Consider the following 23,684-nt stretch of genomic DNA (forward strand, 5'->3'; position numbering starts at 1 on the left):
AGTTTTGGTCAATTTCACACACTAAATTGTTAAAAATGTGTTGCTACTTTGCGTAAAGAAAAAAAAAAATGGAACCCTTTGGAACCACCCAAAAAAATAAAAACAGCCTGAAAAATAGATTAGTTGGTATATTTCAACTGTTGTCAATTCGTGAATTAACTATTGTTTTGTCCCCGAATTCTAAAAAATCCGGCCACAGTCTGTCCAAAAGTCTAAAAACCTCAATATTACTTTTGACCAAGGGACCAAGACCCTAAAAGTACGAAAACGAAACTGATCTTACTTTCACTTAAACCCAGTTTGCACCAAATGATTTCCTTTTTGGTTATATTTGCAGAAAAGGCTCTGATAGCAGCGGGTGGGGATTTTTTTTTTTGTTCTGTGGTTCCCTGTTCTGGTCCATCAAATCAGAAAAAATCTGGCCCTTGTTTGCACAATGGGACCCTCCAATGCCACAAAACAAAAAAGCCTAAAAGCTTACTTTTAAACTCACCTAACCCAAGTTTAAACACTTTCGGTCAGATTGGAGAAAAGACCACAAGTCGGAGCTCTAAACAAAAAATACAAATGACTTGTGATGAAATATCAGTAGCTGAGACTCTGGTGCCAGCAGCCATGGCTAGCAACCAACACGAAAATAACAGTGTCTTATTTTCCGTTCCTTGAAACAGATAAGAAAAACACCGTTTTAGTTCACGCCTGCAGCTTACCCTGCTCTACACACACTGCCGCGTCTCACTAGCAGCTTCAGGTTGTGTAACAGCGGTACTCCGTCACTCCCACAAGGTGGCTACGTGCTACGTCACTGCGCTTATATACGTGTAGCGGTGACGCCACAGTGTCGGGATTAGCTGTCTGGCAGCAGCCAAGGAGCTGGATATCTTCGGCGTTGCGGGACGTTCAAGCAGCGATCCGGGACTGCGGGCTTTGCTTAGGAAATCGGGACTGCCCGTAAAAAGCGGGACTGTTGGGCGGTATGTAACTACAAATGATTTTTCTTGACCTCTATTATTGAGTCCAACGAAGGGCAGCATTTTGGATTTATAAAAAAAAGAGAATGGCCAGTCCGCACTCTCCTGTGCAGCCGCTACTCCCTGTCAGCTTAAATCTGAACCACAACAACAACAACAACAGTAGCAGTGTAAAGAAATGTGGCTATCTGCGGAAACAGAAGCATGGACACAAACGCTTTTTTGTATTGAGAGAAGCTGGCGAGGGTTGCCCTGCTGCCAGACTGGAATATTATGAGAGTGAAAAGAAGTGGAGGAGCAAGTCTGCGGCAGCCAAGAGAGTGATTTCTTTGGACAGCTGTCTTAATATCAACAAACGAGCAGATGCCAAGAATAAGTACCTAATTGCTCTTTACACCCGGGATGAGTACTTCGCCGTGGCCGCAGATAGTGAGCAGGAGCAGGAGAGTTGGTACCGAGCCCTCACCGAGCTGCTCAGCACTGGCAGAGGAGCCAAGGAGGCGTGTGCGGGTACGGGAGGCTGCTGCTGCTGCCCAGGCACTGCCAGCTGTAGCAGTAGCTGCACTAACCATCTTGCACTGACAGAGGACTATGGACTGATAACTCCAGCAAATGCTGTCTATAAGGAGATGTGGCAAGTGAACTTAAAACCCAGGGGTCTGGGCCAGATAAAAAACATGACTGGAGTGTACCGACTGTGTTTGTCTGCTCGCAGTATCAGCTTTGTCCGTCTGAACAGTGAAACTCCTTCAGTCACTCTGCAGTTGATGAATATTAGGCGCTGTGGCCATTCAGACAATTATTTCTTCGTAGAGGTGGGCCGCTCAGCCTCCACTGGACCTGGGGAGATTTGGATGCAAGTTGATGACACAGTTGTGGCTCAGAGCATACACGAGACAATTTTGGAGGCGATGAAAGCTATGCGAGAGCTGGTTGAGTTCAGACCTCGTAGCAAAAGCCAGTCCTCAAGTTCAAACCCCATCAGTGTGCCAGGCAGAAGGCATCACCTGAACCAATTGCCTCCTAGTCAGACTGGCTTAACAAGGAGAACACGAACAGATTTTCCTTCTACTTCTGTTTGTGTTTCAGCAAACACATCCTCCCGGCTTCGCACTGCTAGTGAAGGTGACAATCTAAGCAACCGGACAGTCACTGGAAGTCCCTTAAGCCCCAGTATGCTACGAGCACCACTTAGCCGATCCCATACATTGAGCTTATGTGGACGAAATACAAAACTGGTTCCAATACCAGGGCCACTGCAACATAGTCGATCAATGTCAATGCCTGTTCCCCGATCCCCTCCAACAGCTGCCAGCCCTATCAGTTTATCATCTGGAAGTAGTAGTGGACATGGCTCAACCTCTGATCCACTAATTCCTCCACAGTCATTTAGTTGTAGTGCCTCTGCATCTGGCTCACCAAGTGACACAGGTTTCATGTCTTTGGATGAGTACAGCTCCAGCCCTGGAGAGATAGCAAGAGTTTATCTGAGCTGTCCTAGTGGTACTCCAGATTCTGCTTCTGCCACTCCACCTCACCATGGAGAGTTAAATGGTTACATGTCAATGGAGAGACAATTTCCAGGTGTCTGTTCATGTCGTCACCTTGAGGGCTCTGTAGCAGAAAAGTGTGCTCGTAAGAGGACCTATTCCTTAACTACTCCAGGAAGACAGAGAATGGCACCACCGCATGTCTCCTCTGCTTCTCTTGATGAAGCCACACTTGTTCGTGCCACATATAAGGGGAGCTCTGGACTTCTGTCATCATCACCTAAGGTATCTTATCAGCCTTATCCAGAGGATTATGCAGATGTAGAGATTGGTCGCCAGGATGATGGGTACATGCCTATGTCTCATGGGGTTGGTGTTTCTTCCTCAGACTATGTTCCTATGAGCCCAGCCAGTGTTTCTGCCCCCCAGCAAATTCTGCAGCCTCGCACTTGTTGCAGTGAAACTTTTGAAGGCTCTCAAGAAGATTCCCCAGATGGCTACATGAGAATGTGGTGTGGTCCTAAATCTCGGACAGTACCTGTACACCAACGTTTGTCTCCTGCAGAGTCGCTAACATCTTTTACTCCTCCAGATTATTTCTATATGCAATCTAAAAACAGTTGTTGCGAAACTAACAGTGTGGCATGCCGATCTATAAGTCCAGCAGAGGTTGAGCCTTATGTCATGATGAGATCTCCAGCCTCCTCTTCTCAACATATTCGCATAGCTCGCCCCTCTCGGCTTGCATTACCCACTCTTCCTAGTATGAGTGAACATCCTCCAGAATCATCCAGCCCTCCAGGTGGAGAATATATACATATCTACTTTGGGGAAACAAGACCGCAAGAATCCCTGTCTGTGCCTCCTCCCACTACTGCTACAGAATCTGTCCTTTTGTCTGCGGGTGGAAGTCCTGCGTCGTCCTCATCTTCTGGTTCTGGTCCTCAGCGCTCCCCAGTTTCAGACTACATGAATTTAGACTTTTGTCCCCCTTCTCCAAAATCAAAAATAAATTCCTCACTAGGTCCCAATTCGGATTATACAGAGATGAGTCCAAGGAAGATCTCAGCATGTTCAATGAGTGATGTATCCCTCCATGAAACTTCCTCTTTAGAGGGGGCAGGTTCTGGGGTACAGTGTCTCACTTTACTTATGGACAAAATACCTGGAAACTTTAGCCTGCCTAGTCCTCCCCCAGATCCTAACCGGGGTGCAAAGCTTATCAGAGCAGATCCACAGGGGGGGCGTCGTCGTCATAGCTCAGAGACATTCTCCTCCACTACCCAAGTGACCCCTGTATCTCCTTCATTTGCACACAGCCCTAAAAGGCACAGTTCAGCTTCAGTGGAGAATGTGTCCACACGCAGTGGTGAGACTTTGGAGGCTCCTGAGTGTGGCAGTCCCATGTGCCGAGAAACATCAGCTGGTTTCCAAAATGGACTTAATTATATTGCCATGGAACTGTCACCTGAGAAGCGAAACCTGCTGCTACTAACACAAGCATCATCCAGGGGACATCTACCTGCCCTGGGACTTGCAAGCCTTGACATTGGGTCCTATTCGAGCATTGACTTCTTAGGGCACAACAGGCTGAAGGGTGCAACTACTGTCAGAGGTGAGTGAGCCTAACTGGCACAGATTTATTATTAGCAAGATTATTATTTTCATGTTAAGCCTCTGGCTATTTGCAGGGTCATCCGTGATAACTATATTGTCCTGCAGTAGTACTATATATAATTAAATGAATGGTATGTCTATGATTAGTGAGAAGATTGTAATGCCTAAGATATAATTATACCAGTGCTAGTATAGTATAGAAAAAACATGGGGAACCACCACAGAAAACAATTGTGGGAGCCAATTTTGGCTTCAGAGAGGTGTTGATTAAGAAATAAATATACATTTGTTGTTGTGTATATATACAAAGTTATAAATAATAATTAACCTGAGTTTGTCAGCACTAGTACTCTTCTGTAATGTGTTCTAAATGTCTTATGTTGTGGGTGTGAAAGTGAGCCTGACAGTCCTCTGAAATCCTGTATGGCAGGGACGAATTCTCTAAATGAGCTTATTTGGAGCAAACACTTAGTTATTGCTGTGAATACTGGGTATATTATATTTTTTATTTTATGAAGCACTTTCACTTTTGTGATAATTGTCCTTAAAGGCAGTTCCTCTGACAAAAACAACAGTATTGATCTGAAAATAGCTCATATGACACACTAGCATGTTTGTGTAAAACTGCACCTTTGCTCTGTCTTAAATCCCCTTAGGATAAAGTAACACTATGGTGTTTATAACCATGGTTTAAAAAGCAGTCTTGGAACAGTCTAAGAGGAATAGGAATATTATTTCTCTCAAACTGTGTACTGACATATCTTACAGTTAAAAGAGGGTTGTGTTTGGACCTGTATGTCATCTTCCCCACTTACAGAAGACAGAATGCACATCTCTCTTTTTATGTTTTATTATTTTTTTCCTCTCACACACTAAAAGAACGGTCTCATTTTACAGATACATTAAGGATATATATGGTTTAACCTTTTACCAGAGGGGGACACAGAACTTGCACCTTTTTGGTTAGTGAGTCATTGATAGAAAGGACAGAGTTTATCCACGTCTTATAGTATGGGTGCTGTTAATGGACATTTTGAAGAAATGTTGACTTTGCTCTATCTGCCTCTCAGTGTCTGCTTAATATAAATGAACCTTGCAAAAATGCATTAAAGCTAAATATATGTTTAACTCATCATTTGCTGGTCTACAATGTGTATGTTGTTTTGTAAGCCTTTTCGTAAGCAGCTAATGAAACTGTGAGTTACTGTGCATGTACTTGTACCTTGTATTTACATAGCCTTATAGGCAACATTATAAGTTTATATTCTGTATTACTAATTGCAGCAGCAGCAGCAGCATCACTGCTAATAAACAAACATGCAATGCATTTCTTACAAAACATTTTTTATTAAAAAATATGCTCTAAATTTTTCATGTTATGTATACCCTCAAATACTGGAAATGCAACTATCCCTTCCCTTTTATATAGACCATAAAAGAAGAGGTAAAATAAACAGATTATTTTACCCTCAGACTGCACAGCGTGTCTAGCTAGTTAACTCGAGCATCCATTCTAATCTAATTGTGACACTGTTAATCGTTACACACTCATTCATAAATATAGTCTTCTGGCTTGTCTGTTATTATTTTATGGCAGGGAGACTTTTTATGTATAATTTCCCAAAATGTCATAAAAGCAAAAGCAGCTGTCTGTTTAGTAGACGCTGTGTCTACCAGTAAACAGTTAAAACTTACTACTATACACAAGGTTTTTGTGTTTGGTTTGCATATTTTCTTGTCTATTCTGGAAAACCTTTACTTTGTACATGCAGATTTTTATTACATCTGCAGCCTTAGCCTCATGCCATTAGCTAAAGCACTGCTTGATTCAACTAAAATACTGAAATATGAAAACGTAAAGCACCTATTGGTGCATATTTATTCTAATGTGGTTTCTTGATAATGTGACAGTGGTGGTGTTGGGATTGTTTTAATTATGAATGAGATTTGCTTTAAGATGAGGGTTGTAACTAGAATCAGAGTGTTGATAAACAAGTTCATTGCCTTAATGCACAGCCCATAATGGAGACAGCTTGAGCTTTGTTGCCTGCATGTGAAAATGGGACACCTTCTTACTTGGTCTGTGCCCTGTTTGATAACTGCATTATTGTGAATTATTAAGGAAAAGGAACATGCCTTGAAGTGTGTTGGGGGATTAAGGGGGTTCCTGTTCTAATTTACCAAGGCTTGAAATCTGTGTTGTAGATGAATTAAAAAGTGCAACCTTATAATCTTGAAACCCAGATTTGAGCATTAATGTATTGGGCAGAGTAACACAGCAGATTTTTGGTTAGGTTATGTGTACAGTTTTCAGAGCATACTCAGCTATGTATCTTATAAACAGTGATCTTAATAATAGCTGACAGCCCTGATGTACTTTTACTGTACTTAAGAGCTTGCCAAAAATTGTGAACTGAATTGACTCTGCTCACTGTCTTTTGCTGCATTTTATTCTGATGTTACCCAGCAACATTATTGTGCTATGCAGCATTATTCCAAATTCTTTGCACCACAAGCATTTTTTAGAAATGATTGGTATCTATTGGGCATTATACTGAGTATGACAACAACATGCCCTTATATGGCACCGTTCAGTTGAGACAAAGTCCAGCCTGTGCATTCTTAAGATCTAGCCGGATCATGTTTATGGCTGAGTGCACAGTCGTGTTATTTTTCATGGTTAATAGCAGAGAACGTGTTTGAAACTTTGCAAAGCTTACACTACATATGTAGAAATCTGTGGGCCCTCTAGCTGTTTTGAGCAGCAACTCCCAGTCACACCCTGCCTTGGTTTAGTTTAAGTCCAGTGTTGTGCAAAACAGTGAGCAGACATGTCAACTCATACGAGTTCGGTGGGAAGCCCCCTTATTTGGCCCCTTCACCCTCTCTCAGAAATTTACACCCGAAGGTATGTTAACCCCTTCCATTGCAAAGCATTGTAAACACACCAGAAATCCTTAGAAACAGGCAATTTTGTGCAGAGCAGGATATGTGATTTGGGGTGCGGGTCAGGGGCATAATGGGAATGCCCAATGAGATGCACCCAGGAAATAAAACATCTGGGTTGGGGTCTCTGGGGTCCCCAAAATTAGTCCTTAGAAGTGATACGATATTGCTTATTGTGGTAAAAATAAATTGAGGAAGACAAAACACACCACTTTGTAGAGACCCCACCCCCCAAACATTTTTGAATCAACACCACCAGCTGCAAAGACATCAATGTAATAAAGTTAAGGCTTCGAAGAGCCACATTTATTTAATTAACTTATATTTTCATACAATAATCACTTATGTTATTAGTAGACGGGTATAGGTTCACTTACCTGAAACTTGGAATGGGAAAGCTCTAAAATACAGCAGTGCCATTTCACATACCATTACTTAATAGCTAAGCAGTACTGTTGTCATTTTTTTTTTTTTTTTAATTTTAAGTAGCATTAAGCTAAGATGCAATTATATCTCTATCATAAATTGTAACACAGTCACAGTGAAGTTACTATTTTATTATAGTAAGACCGTTGCCACCAGAAGATTAGGTTATACCCAGTTTAGCAGACATTTCTTTATCAATTTTTGATTCCCATCAGTCTCTTGAAGCTTGATCTATATATGTAGATGGATGCCTCTCAAGATCAGTGTTTCTTTCCTAGTGTGAAATGGTCCTATGGATACAGACATTAGCTGGGTCTCCCTGTGAGTTCAGTCAGTCAAGAGAATTTGATAGAAACGCTAATCTGTGTTGCATGAAAAGGCTAGCATGTGACCTACTGTTGTTTTTACACAATTTAAGTGCATTAGTTACTTAACAGTACTGATAACTTACCCATTCTGGTTTGACTCGCATGCTCCTGTCACAGCAGGATGATTCTGGTGTGTCTGCAGTTTAGCTAGTATCTGACAAAAATGCAGACTTTGGGACTTTTTTTTCCCCCCATTACCTTTCTTCCAATTCAGGATAGGAACATTTAAATACCAGTGTTTTGAGTTTATTTTTTTTATCTGTCTATTCATTTTGTTTAAATCATCATCATGGCCTAGTGATCTTTTTGTTCGGGATATTGGGACTACTTTGAGCACTTTAAGGGCTGCGACAAATGGGGAGATTGGTCGCTGCATGACAAATCGCCCTTGTCACAGGCGACTAATCTCCCCGAAATGCCATCCCACTGGCTAGAATGTAAATTGCTGGTGGGATGGCATACGAGGAGCCGAAATTGCAGAAGTTTCCTCTCAAGGCAACTTGGCGATTTCGGCAAATCGCTGCACCGCTGATGCTATCCCACCGGCGATTTACATTCTAGCCGGTGGGATGGCATTTCGGGGAGATTAGTCGCCTGCGACAAGGGCGATTTGTTGCGTGGTGACTAATCTTCCCGTCTGTAACAGCCCTAAGCACCATGTTTTTTGGTAGCCTGAAAAAGCATTAAAGAAACACATGAAACAACCCCCTAGAATCTTCAATGGACATCCTCTGAACCTTGGAAAACGCATAATAAGAAGGGCAAAACACTAAGTTGGCCATTACATATCAGAATTTTTCAGATTTTTACCATACCGCTTAACCACCTGGGCACATCAGGGTGCAGTCTAGACCATTAAGTGATCGATTGCGGATGGTCTGTCTGAAATGAAAATTTCAGATGCTGATGACCCTTCATGGTGGTTAGAAGTTGTGATAGCAGATAAAGACCTGGGATGAAGAGTCATTTGCAGCAATGAGAACAGAGAGATGTACACAATACCTGACCATTCATTCAGCCTACAAGCCAAGCAATTGGATAACCCAAAGTTTGGTTCGTGTACAGACACCTATAGATTTAACTGATTTGTAAAAGGTTCCAGGCACAAACGATTATTTTTTCCTAACCGTTTTGCTGCTAGCTGAACTTTGAACTAGCTGAACAATTGTAAATCAATGGGTATTTGATATAATTTCTTAATTTGTAAGGGATAATGTTTCATCAATATTTGTTTAAGTGTCATAAAGGACTGTGTGTTTCTCTCCAGTAGCCATTTCATAAGTTCCTATGGTTACGCAGAATAGTTAAAGCTACATGATTGTAGACCATGCTGAATGGCATTTTTGTTCTAAGCGTGAACCAAGAACAGTTGTTGCTTAGGGCAGAGGAAGTGCTTAGTTTGATGATTGCTTCTGATTGCTTTCAAGATAGCAAGACAGTCTTACATTCACTTGTTCAGCAAGTATAAACAACAGAAAGAACACCAGAGAAGGAAGGTTTCAAATGCGCCTGTATGTTTTAAACAAAGATGTATATTCATTAACTGTGGCAGGTCAGAAAAAGTAAGCCACCTGGAAGTAAATGGATTCAATGGCTCTGTTAAAGAACAGAATTCATCATGTATATCTGTTGGTGTTGTTTATACAATAATATTTTTAACAGTAATTTTTTTTTTTTGTACTCTTGTCTTTTGTTACAGTGGGAAACGGTTAATGGGTATGTGCATTAAAGGTGAAGTTCTTGGGCTGATGTCAGACATGACATATTTTCGGCAGGCCAAAAAACACTTGCCAAGAATACGCCCTCCGCCTCCTACCTGTGCCTGCACCGGAATGAATGAGATACGCTCCGGTGCAGGCACATGTAGCTGAAATACACATAAAAACGCGAGAGAATGCATTATGTGTGTTTCGGCCACATGTGCCTGCACCAGAGCGTATCTCATTCATTCCGGTGCAAGCACAGGTAGGCCGCATTAACAGTGGCGGGGCGTATTCTCAGAAAGTGTTTTTCAGGCTTGCCGAGAATACGTCACATCTGACATCAGCCTTACAGGTTAACTGATTTACTCTAAAAAAAAAAACTCTGCATAAATGTTCTGGCACTATATACATAACAGGTAATAGTGGACATGTTCTAAGCAACTTTTCAGCTGGTCTATTATTTTGAATTTTTACTTTTCCTATCTTTTGCCTGCAACTAAAAATTTAATTTGATTGTTCAGGGTCACAGAACCTGCAACCAAAAAAAACAGATCAGCTGTGAGGATTACATTTTATTCTTACATTGCTCATCTTTCTTCTGTGAGTGCTGCCTGGTTGCTAGGCTAATTAAGGATAGAAATCGAGTTTCAGAAAGATTTGCAGAAAAAATATTTAGGCACACTACTCCTGCTAACTAATAATCTATCAGAATGTGTACATATCTGATTTTTTTGGTTTCTTTGTTCACAGCATGCATACTTCTACTATAGAGAGTAGATGAATACCTTCCTCATGTCTGGGACCTTGTTTCACTAGCCTCCATATGATTCATACCACAGTGGGCGTTACTGCTCTTTTGCTCATTTGGTGCCCATTGATTAAAACACTCCCTTATGTATTTTAATCCTGGGGATGCAAGTGGGAATAACTGAAAATGGTGGCAATTGTTATGGCTTTAGGAGTTTGCTATATGTATGAGTGCTATCTGTTTGTTTAGCTGAGGCAAATACGCTTAAAAATGAAAAGAATGTTTTAAATGTGAGAAAAAAAATCAATTCATAACTTTACTTAAGCATTAGAAAAGCAGATGGAATGCAGGCGGGTCAAAACAAGAATGGTATGCATACACTGTAATAACTTCAGGTTCTAAAGCACTCTAATAAATCCCCCAAATGATGTAGCATATGGAAATTGAGCTTGGAAACACATATGCATGTTAATTTGCCCTTTGAAAAAATGCCAGCTTTTCGTAAAGAAATATTGCATAGCACAACAAAGCACAGTTTCTTCTGCACTTTAGGGGCAGAAAATATAGCACTCTGTATCCTTTAGAAGTTGGTTACAAAGGCGGGAATGGGGAATCCTTTATCATAAACAGTTCTAATAAAGAAGAGAAAAGCTGCTGCCCTTAAAAGACCCCAGGCTTTGCCTGTGAGCTCAGGATTAGAGTGGGTGTTGGAGCTCGGCATGTGCACAGTGCCAAAATTGTATTCAAGGTCACTGGATGCCTGAAAGAAGTGAGCTAATCTGTTTTATTGGTGGTGCAAAGGTACTTGATTGTAATGCATTAATTATATGTGAGCAGATGTGAGGACTAAACACTGCACTTCATTATTACTGACTCCTTCATGTATATTAACCCATTTGGTTGCCACAGTCATTTTTATAAGTAAATTCCACTTATGATGCATGTAAGTTTCCTGCCTGATATATATTTTGATATTTAAGGGGTTACATACACATACATTAAATATTTTTTAATAGAATGTGTTTTAATATTAGGTTACATTTACAACATTGTTTCAAAATGACATGTTTGCTGTAAATGTACATGTGGCACAAGGACCAAATGATCACAAAACGATGTCACAAAACGAGTGAATCTTTTAGTGCATGGCTAGCTTTAGTGTCTTTTATAGCCTTACAGACGTTGCTATTAACTGGGGATAATTAACTTTATCAACTTTTCACTTCCAAAATAGGCACTCACTTGCACAGGGAGGAAGTGCTCTGCCAATTTACATATACTGCAACATTTATATATACTGAACATTAAAGGGTAAATCATGCAACATTCCTTCCCTGTTTTGCCTCATGTATGCAATTTTGAAAACTAGTAGCTGAGAAACAACATAACCGATTATGCTCTTGATAGCTCATCAGATGTGGCCACAGTGTGCATGCTAATTGCCCATGTGACCAAGACCTAAACAATATTAAGGTTCATATATGAACACAGTGCAAGGTATGAATGGCAAATTATGGACACAAATTGCCATGTTTTTTCTACTCACATTGTAGAATATTTCTGAAAATGTCAGCACAATTGTGGCACCCTTCAATTTGTGCCCATTGCACCTGTGTGTTTCCAAATTTGTGGGTAACATTTTTGAGGGCAATTCATTGTGAACATGCATTAAAAAATGGCATTCGCATTTGATAAAGGAATTAAAATATTACTATAATGAATTTGATTGTGAAGGCATGTGATTCATAAGGTATTTTAACAGCAAAGACATGGTGACATACAAAGAGAATCTGTGTAATTTGCACCCAGTTACAGCCATTCACTGTGATTCTCTGGATTTTGCCACTGCTGGTTTTTGGAGTTGCACTGTATTATTACATGGGCTATTCACTTTAACATTTTTGTCCATTTATTCCTGCAGTAAGTAGTAGATTGGGGATTTTGCAGTTATCATATGCATGTGTATGTGTATCCGTATAGGTGACCCCAAACCACACTTACCAGATTTGGTAAGCTTCTTTTCAGATAAAGGATTGTGAAGGAGGCTTCTAAATATGTAGGTCCACTAAAATGTGTCTTGCTGCTGAAAGATTTGTACCAATCAGAAGAGATTCATTGTTATTGTTTACATTTGTGAGTTCTCTTCATATCTTTTAGGAGAACATTTCCTTCCTCAGCAGATGGTAGCCTCAGGGCCATGCACCTGCCATGACAAGCGCAACACAGTAGTAATCTACCCCAGCATTTTTTGATGACAATAGGCTAATGATTGCATGCCATCTGCCTCCTCACCCAGTGTAAAATAGACAAAAAGATTTGCTCTCCAGCAAGGGAATAGCAGAATTTGGTGACAAACAATAATGACAATTCAACTGAGATTAGGATACCGAAGAGACAACATTTGGAATACAAGGACCTTGGCTTTTTAATCTCAAAATAATAACAATAATAATCCATAAAAATTAATTAATACATACATGTAAAAGTTTAGATATCTTTACACAAATCACAAATAATAATGGAGGACTTCTTTTTTTTCTCCTGGTAATTTTATTTAATTAATCTGTGGACTGCCACAAGTATATTTCTTTCCTTATATTTTCTGTGCCCAGTTTTGTAACCTGCATATATTGATTAAAGTTGGCTTAAGCAGTAAAAATAATGAAAGTTTTTATAAGGGCTATGGCAGACATGCTAAATCTCCTCCAGCAAGGCAAGAAAACATTTGAAATTACATTCCTACTGGCATTATGGTAAATTGCTGGATATGCATCTTGTAGTAGTCTGTTTATATTGTTTAATAATCAGTTTGTATGAGACTTCCCTGCACAAACCACTCTTTGCTGGCTGACCCTTAGCTATGGTAGGCAGTGTGGGAAGAGGCAATTTCCCCAGCCTGAATTCAATTTTTTTTTCTTATCTAGTTTTTTTTTTTTTTTTTTTTTTTTAACTATAAATGGTAAATTGTAAGCTCTTTTGGGCAGGGTCCTTTTCACCTCTTGTATCGGTTATTGATTGCTTTATATGTTACTCTGTATGTCCAATGTATGAAACCCACTTATTGTACAGCGCTGCGGAATATGTTGACGCTTTATAAATAAATAATAATAATAATAAATGGCAAAATACTGTAGGCCTTGTAGATATGTACTGGTTACTGTAGTTTGTGCCATGACCTAAATATGTGTCTGTCAAGTTATTGCATTCTGTCTTTAGTATGTACTTTTTAAGGGGTGGTTCACTTTTAAGTTAGCTTTTACTATGTTACAAAATAACCTATTCCAAGCAACTTTTCAATTGGTCTTATTATCTATTTTTTTATAGTTTACGAACTATTTGCCTTCATCTTTTAACTTTTCCAGCTTTCAAATGGGGGTCACTGACCCTGGCAGCCAAAAACTATTGCTCTGCGAAGCTATAGATTTACTGTTACTTTTTATAACTTCTTTTTCTATTCAGGTCCTCTCCTATTCATATACCAGCCTAAAAAAATGAAGACCAATTGCAAATTGTCTGAAAATATTACTCTCTACTTCATACTAAAAGTTAACTCAAAGGTGAACAACCCCTTTAACATTAGTCAAAGTACAGCAGGAGAAGTTGGTATTACCAGGAAGTGTAATCTTGTAGAACTGGTTGGAAAGGGATTCCCGATTCAGTGATAGTCATATAAGCTTATGACCCTGTTCCGTGTTTGTGGTGGTAACAAGTGAGAATAAGGAAATCCGTGCCTGGCAGTTTTTAGTACAACTTTCTTAGCCTTACGTACACAATTGGCAAATGCATTATAAGTCCGTCCAAAACATTTATTACATGATATTTACCACTAAAATCCAGACAAATTGATTGTAGAATATGAAAAGACCCATCTTGTTATTTTGGCAAGTGCTCATGGATAAATAACTGCCTGCCCAGATTCTGCATGTTGAAAATGCCCTATGGTATCTGTATTTTTCACTGACATATTAAGAAATTAAAAGAAAATGTATTGTTAATATGTACTGAGATTTAGGGGCAGATTCAGAGTTTAGAGCTTAATACATTAAAAACTCACCCGTGTTCTTTTCATTCAGATGGGATTTTTAGAGGAGTATTAATTAGAACTCACCATTTGACAAAAACACTTCTAAAAATAGAAATGAATTGAACGTGGGTGAGTTCTTATGTATTAAGCTCTAAACTCATATTTTGGTAAATTCACCTTTTCATTTTTTCCCTTTTTAAATGAAAAATGTAGGTTCGGGAAGTGCAGTTTATTTTACGCAGAGAAAATATCCTTTTTGGATATTTGCAAATTTACATATGATTGCTGCAATGAGACAACAGCCATAATGAAATGTTGTTAGTGAGGTATCGGACATGGTTAAAATCATGGCCGCTCCCACTCATTTTCTAATATGTAGATAAAGAATATTCTGTGCAGCTGCAAAACAGTTCTTCTCTTTCTGCATCATTTTAAATCCTGGCAGGGGAGGAGGGACTAAATCATTAATGTTACAAATTCTAATAACTTCTCCACAGCATACAGAAACCACATAACCCACAATGCAATGCACTGTGATTATATTTTCCTTATTGACATCACTTGTGCAAGGAATTGTTGGATTTAAAGGAGGCAGGCTATTGACAGTTTACTACTGTTACATTTTTTAAAAAAAATATGTTTACTTTTCAAAAAGCTTGTGTTGTGTTTTGGTGAAGTTTTTAGGTATTTTCACACTTCAGTGGTAAATGTGCATCTCACAGATTGCTCTCTGTCACTCACAGTGTTAATGTTTTGCTTTTGAGTTCTCGTAGTCTTTAGGATCAGTTCAGCTTACACTATTGTTAGCAGAACTGAAAGTTATTAGAAATAGGCCGAGATGTTCTTGCTAAATAAAAAGAAAAATATGCTACCCGAACAGCACCATGAGTTTCTCTAGCATTAAGTAGGATTATGTGACGCATTGGATTAGACATTGTTGAGCGGCTTGTTTTAATAGAAAGGGTCAGAGATGGGACATAGGTGTAACGTCAAAGGACTAATACTAGCATCAACAGGGAAAGTTACCTAGAATGTACAGGTGGTGGAAGCCTTCCTGTGTCTTGCATTGTGTCTTCCCTAAATATGCCATAATCAAAATAAATCACCCAGGACACCCAGGGGCATATTTATTTAAGTGTGTAAACCAACATCACTAAGCAATAAGATTTGAAGTGGCATCTACAGTTACGTTAGAAAATAAAAGCAAAGATCTGATTGGTTGCTATTGGCAACATCGCTGGTGATGTTGATTTATATACTATAATAAATATGCCCCTTATTGTGATTACATGATTTTTTTTTATACCTCTAACACCCCTTATTTTGATCACAGTGGGTGTCTGTTGCCACATTTCTTTGTTCTGTTCAGATTTATTGACTTCTATACACTTCCTGCTGTTTGGTCTTCTGTCAAATAAACTGTACATTGTATGACTTAAGCAGCAGGGCACTCAGCCGTTAACTCCCACACTTCTCTGAATGGTTAGATATCCATTTGTTGGATTGGTCATTGGACTTATGTGCTCTTCTAGTTATTTATATGCAAAAATCCCATCACTATTTCATGAAGAGTTGCTCTTGCTATAGGGATGTTACTTAACAGTCCATTACATTATCTGCCTTTAAGCATATATATATATATATATATATATAATATAATATAATATAATATGTCTGCAACTGTCTGTCTTTTCTTAAAATGGACTGTCATCTGAATCCATTTTATTGCATTTCTGAATACTGTTAGAGCAGTTTTATGCAATAAAAGATCATTTAAGTACCAATATAAGCATCATGCTTTATGGTGGTTGGCACGGCACACTTACATTTGGATGCTTTAAAGGGTTGTTGTGCTGAGAAAATGTTTCCCACAGTACTGTTATTTGTTTTAGGTATATATTAATTATGTTAGTCCTATACTGTTCTTCCTTTATATTTATTTAGTAGTTGTGATATTTGCATAGCTGAGCATCATTTAAGAATATTTCTAGGTACACTGCTGCTGGGTCAGGGAGTCACTTAATATGTGCTCTAAATCATATGTAATGTGAGCCAGACTTGACTTGCTTAATGCGTGTGTTTATTTGAATTCCACTCAGTTTTAAGAATCCCTTTTCTGTAACCACAGTTGAAAGTGAGCGTACACAACACAGCTTGTTTTTCAGTCAAAATACTGTTTAAAACATAAGATTTGCCAAGGCAGATTTTCCTGGTCCTGAAAATATTTTAGGGGTGCTGTACATGCAGGTGGCTCGGTACATAAGTAAAAGCACAGTTGGATTAAATCGAGTGCCAAACTATTGCTGAAAATGTATAAAAGAACTAACTTCCATTGTAATCTTGAACAGTTTTCTTTAATTTCGCATTGGACTAGTGACTACTCCACCAATTGTGCCATAATGCCTAAGTGAATCTAGTCTTTTTAGGACTGTACTGTTTATTTTACATGATGTTAAATAATTGAACCTCATAAGTTTGGTTTTATGATTGGATAGAATACAATCACTTTCTGTGCTTTGAAGAACTCAGGGCACATTGTAATTGAATAATATAGGAAACATTCACATCCCATTCTGCACCTGTTTCTTGAGTAAATTCAAGGCTTCCGTTTGTACTTCTCATCCGGTACATTCTATTTGCACATCAGGCAAACAAAGACAGCAGGGCTTGCATAATGACAATTAACTCTGAACTTCATGGTTCCCTTTGCCTCTTTGATATAGATATTAAGCATAGTAGGAAGATATACACTTATTCACTCATCATTTAACAGCACACTTCAGGCATAAATCCTTCTGTTAACACGTTAGTTTGCACGTGCTTAGGAGCATTAAATAATGCATTCTTAAGATCTTTTGCAGTAGCTTGAACAACATGTTTATTTCGGAATGGGTATGCTTCTTGCCAAATCTCTGGGACAGTTAGTACTGGAGCACAGAGAAGTGGTAGTTTACCTTGTGCTCTTTTATCCTGGAGTGCTGTATCTAAACAAACACCAAAAGCTACCAGGGCACCCATGAGCTTTAAAAAAATGAGTTGTTTGGCTGTACCACTGTACTGAAAAGTAATATCACCCCTTTTAATTTGTTGTCTTTACATGGTGGGAACCTTTTTCTTTAAGTAACACATAATTAAAATTCTACCCTTGTGGTTTACATTGCCTTTTGTAAATATGTTATAATAAGGGCTAATATTTTCCTTAAATTAAGGCGTCTCCTTTTCACCCTATATCGAGTGAGTGAATCTATAAACAAAGATTAAAGCAGTGTTTGCATTGTGGTGCTGTTTCCACCCGCCTGCGTAAGCAGTGTGACTTTTACTTGCCAGTTGTTTGAAGGAATCTCCTTATGAACACAAAGCAGAGTACAATGGACTAGAATCAGCTACAGTAACTCTAGTGGATCGTGATAATAAAGATTCTTCCACATCATCAAGGACACAAATGATGTAGAACTGATGTTATATTGACTTTGGTGTCATAGCTGATGGCTCTGTAGGCAAACAACATTTGCAGAACAAAGTAGTGTAAACTTTAGTACTTTTACGCATTACATTTAACAGGAAGCAGGATTTCCCTATTTTGCTTCTGTGTACCAGATGGAATACTGTCTGTGCAGCAAGGCGCTGACAAAACTTTTGGCAGAGGGAATCACCTTAACTACTTAAGCTTTCTCTTGCTGAGATTAGTGACCATGGAGCAAACTATTAAGTGCACTGTACTAAAATTTTAGGGTAATGCCCCACAGAGAGATTAGTTGCCCATGATAGATCTCTGCTACCGTAGGTGAAGTTGTGCAAAGTTTCCTTCAGCAGACAACTTCATAAAACCTAAGCAATGAGTAGGCCTTGCCACCAGCGATTCTCTTTGTAACCGGAGGAAAGGCATTTAATAGTGATTAGTTGCCCGCAGTAGCAGAGATCTATCATGGGTGACTAATTTCTCAGTGGGAATTTAGCCTAAGGCAGTGCTGTCCAACCGGAGGCCCCATCTGCTTTGACTGCTTCTTTTTGTGTAAGCTTTAAATGGTGTCAGTACTGAATAACTGGCCCCCTGCATTGTTCACACCTCAGATTCTGAATACTCTGCCTGCTCTATGCTGCTTGTGTGCCATACTCTGCCGGCCCTATGCCCCTGTGTGTGCCATGCTACCTTTGGAAATAGTTAGGGGGTCCCAAATGTGTATAATTGTGTGTTTGGGGTTACTGTGCCGTCTACAGGGGAGGAGACGGCATATGGATTTAAGGGTATGGCTTAATATGACTTAATTAACTTTTTTCACAAGTGAGTGATGGGTGAAATACCTGCAGCAAGCACCAACCATTTCTCTTTTTAGTGTGAAACCACCATTAATGTGGGTATGGTCTTAAAAATGTTTGTGGTAAGATGGGTGTGGTTTAAAGTGGGTGCATTTTAAAAAGGGAGTGGCCAAAACAGACTTTCACATAGGCCAGAAAAATTCTAGTACTTAGTACCACAGAAATTTGACAGCACTGCCCAAAGGTATAGGGCAGGGATATGAGGAAAATGGCTACACGCTTTACTGTTTTTTTAGCAGAGGTCCTGCAGTTCCCCGTGTGCTTTAGGCACCGTATTTAAGATAAATTAATATAGAAAGCAGTGACAGGCTGAGGAGCATGTAGGATTAGCCCTTGAGAACTGTTGACTAAAAAAAACAGTCTATCATCACAGTATAGCTCAGTTCAGATTAAAAGGCAGAAATGAAGCTGGAGCTAAAACTGAATTTATATGTTACATTAATAATTATTTCTAATGCCTAACTTGAGCCTGTCTTTTTCTTGTTTTACAGAGTAACAACACCAACTCTACATCCAACAAAAAGATCCTTGGGCCTACTTTTTCAACCAGATGCTGCTAAAGTTTTGTTATTTCCTAATTGATGGACAAGAGAGTTTTGCTCAGGTATATACTGTGCTGAACTTGGCTACCACGACAAAGTGAGCTGCCCCTGTGCTGTTCAGTGGCATTATTCGTCATGATACACGTGACGCAAATGGCTGGAAACCAATCTTTTGAGAAAGCGATAACTATATTCATGCAAGTCGGTAACTAAGAACTGAGGCCTTCATCTACCTACGTTATTCTTCTGTAGGCTGGGATATTTATGGGCATCAAATAAAACAGTAACATCTGGCATATTTTACAATAAAATGTACTGGATGTCCTACCTCAGTAAACAATATAAAAAAAGCAAGAGAAGATGATTGGTAACAGATTTCAAGTTTCCTTGCATAATGGAGCTTCCTGGGTTATTTGTCAACCCTTCTAGAACAGTTAAAGGACTTTGGTATGGGTCAAATAGAACCTACTTGTGACACAGTCACACCAGGACACCAAACTGAATGCTTAAAAAGTAATATAATTATTTTTAAAAGTGGACCAAAACAAATCTGTAAATGTAAAAATGTGACAGCAAGACATGCTTTGCTCAGTTGAACTGAGCCTTATTGGAGCCCTTACATTTGGACTGGCAGCTTATTGTATGCACTCTGATAGCAGGCAGAGAATGGTTATTTATATAATTTACAGTAAATTATGTACATTTTCACCACAACATTTTGCGTGTGCATTGATAAATAATTTTATATATTTTAATGTCATTGCTTTTGTATGTTTGTTTAATTTCTAAGGTACTTATATTTAAAAAAAAAGATTGTAACATATTAGCAGCCTCATTGCTCTTAACCAAAAATCTCCATTCATGTGCCACAGAATGGAGTATCCATGCTTTGTAACATCTCCACCCCTGCCCGCCCCATTCCAATTTTGAAATTAGCAGATGGCAATGGTTCTTCCACCCTAACCAACCAGGTCTCAAAATAAGATATCCCATCTGAAGTAATGTTGTGTACTCAGATTATTGGCAGTAAAAAAAAAAAAAAAAAAAGTGACCATCAAGGTCTGGTTTCCAGTGTTCTGAGAAAAGAGGACAGATACCATGTTTTTGTACTACATATATTTTTTTATAAGTAGAAATGTATTTCCTTAATTTCCTAATACCAGATTACTATAGAAGGGGGCTAATTCAGCACTCTGGCTTCCTTAGAGGCGTAACTTCTATCAACCTGCCATTGGTGGAATGCTAGCTTGCTAAACCTAAAACAGCTAGAGCAGCAACAGTTGCTTATCTCTGCTATAGAATCATTATTTCTCTGCTTCTTAGACTTTCTTTTGTTTCTATTTTAAAAATGTGGGTTGGGATCCACAGAGCTGTTAAGGGGTTCATAGCAAAATGCATGGTGCCCTAGCTTAACCAGTCACCCCTTTACTGACTTTTCTCATGACCCATGCCCAAACACACCCCTTTTTTAAGCACTGAAAGCTATAATATATTTATATATATATATATATATATATCTTTTTTTTTTTTTTTTTTTTTTTTTGTGAGTTGAGATGGAGGGATGGGGCAGGATGTGAAAATGAATTTTTGAACTGTCCAGATCTTTGCTGTAGCATGTAGGTAGCTGTAAAGGAGGGACCTGGAGACAGCATGATTTCTTTCCCTCCCAGCAGGAGAGCAGTAAGGCAGATCAGCCCATCATGCTAAATGCGTGACACTTGACAGGACTGGATACAGTAAATTAGAGAGAGCTTTCTATGAACCTGAACAATGGATTTTGCAAATGTAATTGTTAAATAGCAGCGCCATGTCTTCCTGCTTACACAATGAAAGTCTTACATGTATGGATTGTATTACCAGACAAAAATGAATGTAAATTCATATCTAATTTCTCTTTTTTCTATTACGCTTTTTGTAGTATAATTCTTGTAGGCGGGAAAAAACTAGTGCTTTATATGGCAACATCCGGACCACAAATTAAACGGTTTGGTTATAAAAATGATTATAGCGTACTTTTATATACCTTTATCTATCTATGATATAAAGGCTTTCTAAAGTATTTTTGGCTTAGTCTCCAAATTAAATAGAAATAATATTTGCTATGTAACCATATCGGCACTGAACGAACAGACCTGCTGACTTTGAAGTCTGATTTATACTTAAATTATAAACTTAATGTAGATTATAAAATCAATATTGTGTAACTCTGTTTTACAGTTTACTTATGCAGATGATGGGCTTCCTAAAATCTAGCTCAAATCTAGCTGTAAAGTTCACACAAAGCTTATGCAATATATACATTTGAAATTTAGTTTACAGAATACAACCAAAATGTACAGGTTTGCATTAACACCATAATGTATATTTATGTCTTTGTACATTTTTGCCCAAAGTCCTTTAAATTAAAATATTTTGCTATTGTAACTTTAAATGTTATTAGACAGTGTTTTTTTTGTTTTTGTTTTTTTTTTGCTTAGTTTTTGTTTACCGGGTACATATTGTTTTGAATATCATGATGTTAAATATATTTCTTGCTATTGTGGTATGACAAAAGACTTAACTTATCTTGCAGTGTCTTCCGATGTATATGGTGTGTATATATATACATATATATATTAATATAAATGTGATGCTGCTGGAGACGAAAATAAACTGACCTAGAGTAGTGCATTGTATTTAGTCTTTATTGATTATGGATGCTGTCTTAATAGCCATATGCAATAAATACATTATTTATGATAATTTATAGTTGTGTTTGCTTGTCTTGGATTTGGTAACTTTATCTTAGAGGTACATCAAGCACATTTTCACTGTCATTTTTCTGTGAAACAGACATTTCTATTTTATTGTATTTTATCATTGTACATAGGATACCCAAAGAATCTGGCATTTAGAGACCCCAAAAGGAAGTTACATACAAACTGCTCCACTTGAGCTACTAAAAAATTCAACACATTCACTGAATTTTTGCGGGAACAAAACGCAAAAAATACATTGAAACCCAAAACCATATATTTTTGAACAGTACACATTCAGGTGACATCAAAATGGGCACCCATGTCTCCAAACTATGGATTTGCGATGGTTTCCCAAAATTGGTGGTTTTGAATAAATACCTAAAAATAGCCTCAAAGCTTCCAAGCATCTTATCTCCCACATAGCATTAGGGACCAAGGAAAAATATCCTACATATGGAAGGCAAGGGTCCACTGAATGGTTTGATTCCCATTGTGCATAGGATTACCACAGTATGTGGCATTTAGATGAAAATGAAGATAGTGCATACATACTGTATTTCATGGCATATAAATCAGGCTGTGTATTTTTTGGTAGTAGGAATATATATGGTAAAAGTGGAAAATAAGTAAGTTGACCCCAGAATACCTCATATTTTCAGAAAATACATTCTGCTGAATGTAAAATGGTTAACTATGTCTCTGACAAAGCACCAAACAGCATAGTTAAGTTAAATGTAGACATTTTTGTGTAATTTCTGAAAATTGTCACAAAGCTTATATACCCCACATTTCACTCTGTCGAATTTGAAATGCAGGACTACACATTTTGCACAAAAATCCTGCCTATTAGACAAAGATGTGCGCTGATTCAAGCATAGTTTATTTGCGGGCCGAGAATCCACTACGTGAGGCATTAGCCTAAAATAGAAATTATTGCAATTACAGAAGAGCATTAGTCCAGCCACCCATTAGGGTATCCATGCTTTAGGGATGTGCAGGCCGACCTGAAACCCGCAGGTTTACCTGTAGTTGGGGTTGTTTTCAGCTGACATTAACACAAGATTTGGGGGTCACGGGTAGGTTTGGGCTGAGCTCTTACTTCTCCCCCCCCCCCGCCCATAACCTTACTAATCCTGACTTTTATTTATATGTGCGTGCCTACCCATCCCACCCTCTTTGTGATGTCAGAGATAAGACATCTTTAGTTGTGTAAAAGTACATATTTGTGTCTGATTGTTGACCTTTCAATTAAATCATCATGCAGGTTATAATTTTAGTTTTCATTAAAACTATTTATTTTAGATCTGTGTAAAACTATTCCAGAGACATTATTTGGGAATAAGCAGATTACTATCCAATCATTGAGAAGTTATATCTGTCGTAAACGCTTATAAGGCTGAGGTATAGGATCTGTTATCCAAAAGTCTCAGGACCTGGGGTTTTCCAGAGAAGGGGTCTTTTCATTATTTGTCGACTGCTAAAATCATTTTGAAATTAAAACCAATAGGATTGTTTTGCCTCCAGTAATGATAAATTATAGTTGGGATAGAGTAAAAGGTACTGTTTAATTATTCAAAAGACAAAAAAAAATGAATTTTTAAAATAAGAAAAAATAATTATTTCATTGAAATGGAGTCTATGGAAGAGCTTTCTGGATAATGGACATGTTCCTGATTATATTGAAAACAAAGTGATAAGCACATAAGCTTTGCATGCCTTTTCCTATCAACTATAAAGGCAATCAACCCAAAAAATTTTTCCAGGTCTTTTTCTTTAGGGGTTTTCTTTTTAACA

The 23,684-nt window shown here is 38.4% G+C and overlaps 1 protein-coding gene across 1 annotated transcript; it reads left to right on the forward strand.

Annotated features, from left to right (window-relative positions):
* The first annotated feature begins 825 nt into the window (after positions 1 to 825).
* LOC100498409 (insulin receptor substrate 2) lies at positions 826 to 21,894 on the forward strand. Its single transcript, XM_002933008.5, has 2 exons — positions 826 to 4,076; positions 19,102 to 21,894. The coding sequence occupies exons 1-2, from the start codon at positions 1,058 to 1,060 to the stop codon at positions 19,104 to 19,106; spliced, it is 3,024 nt and encodes a 1,007-aa protein (XP_002933054.3). The 5' UTR covers positions 826 to 1,057; the 3' UTR covers positions 19,107 to 21,894.
* The last annotated feature ends 1,790 nt before the right edge of the window (positions 21,895 to 23,684 follow it).

This window comes from Xenopus tropicalis, chromosome 2 (assembly GCF_000004195.4).
Source record: "Xenopus tropicalis strain Nigerian chromosome 2, UCB_Xtro_10.0, whole genome shotgun sequence".
Classification (NCBI taxonomy): Eukaryota; Metazoa; Chordata; class Amphibia; order Anura; family Pipidae; genus Xenopus; species Xenopus tropicalis.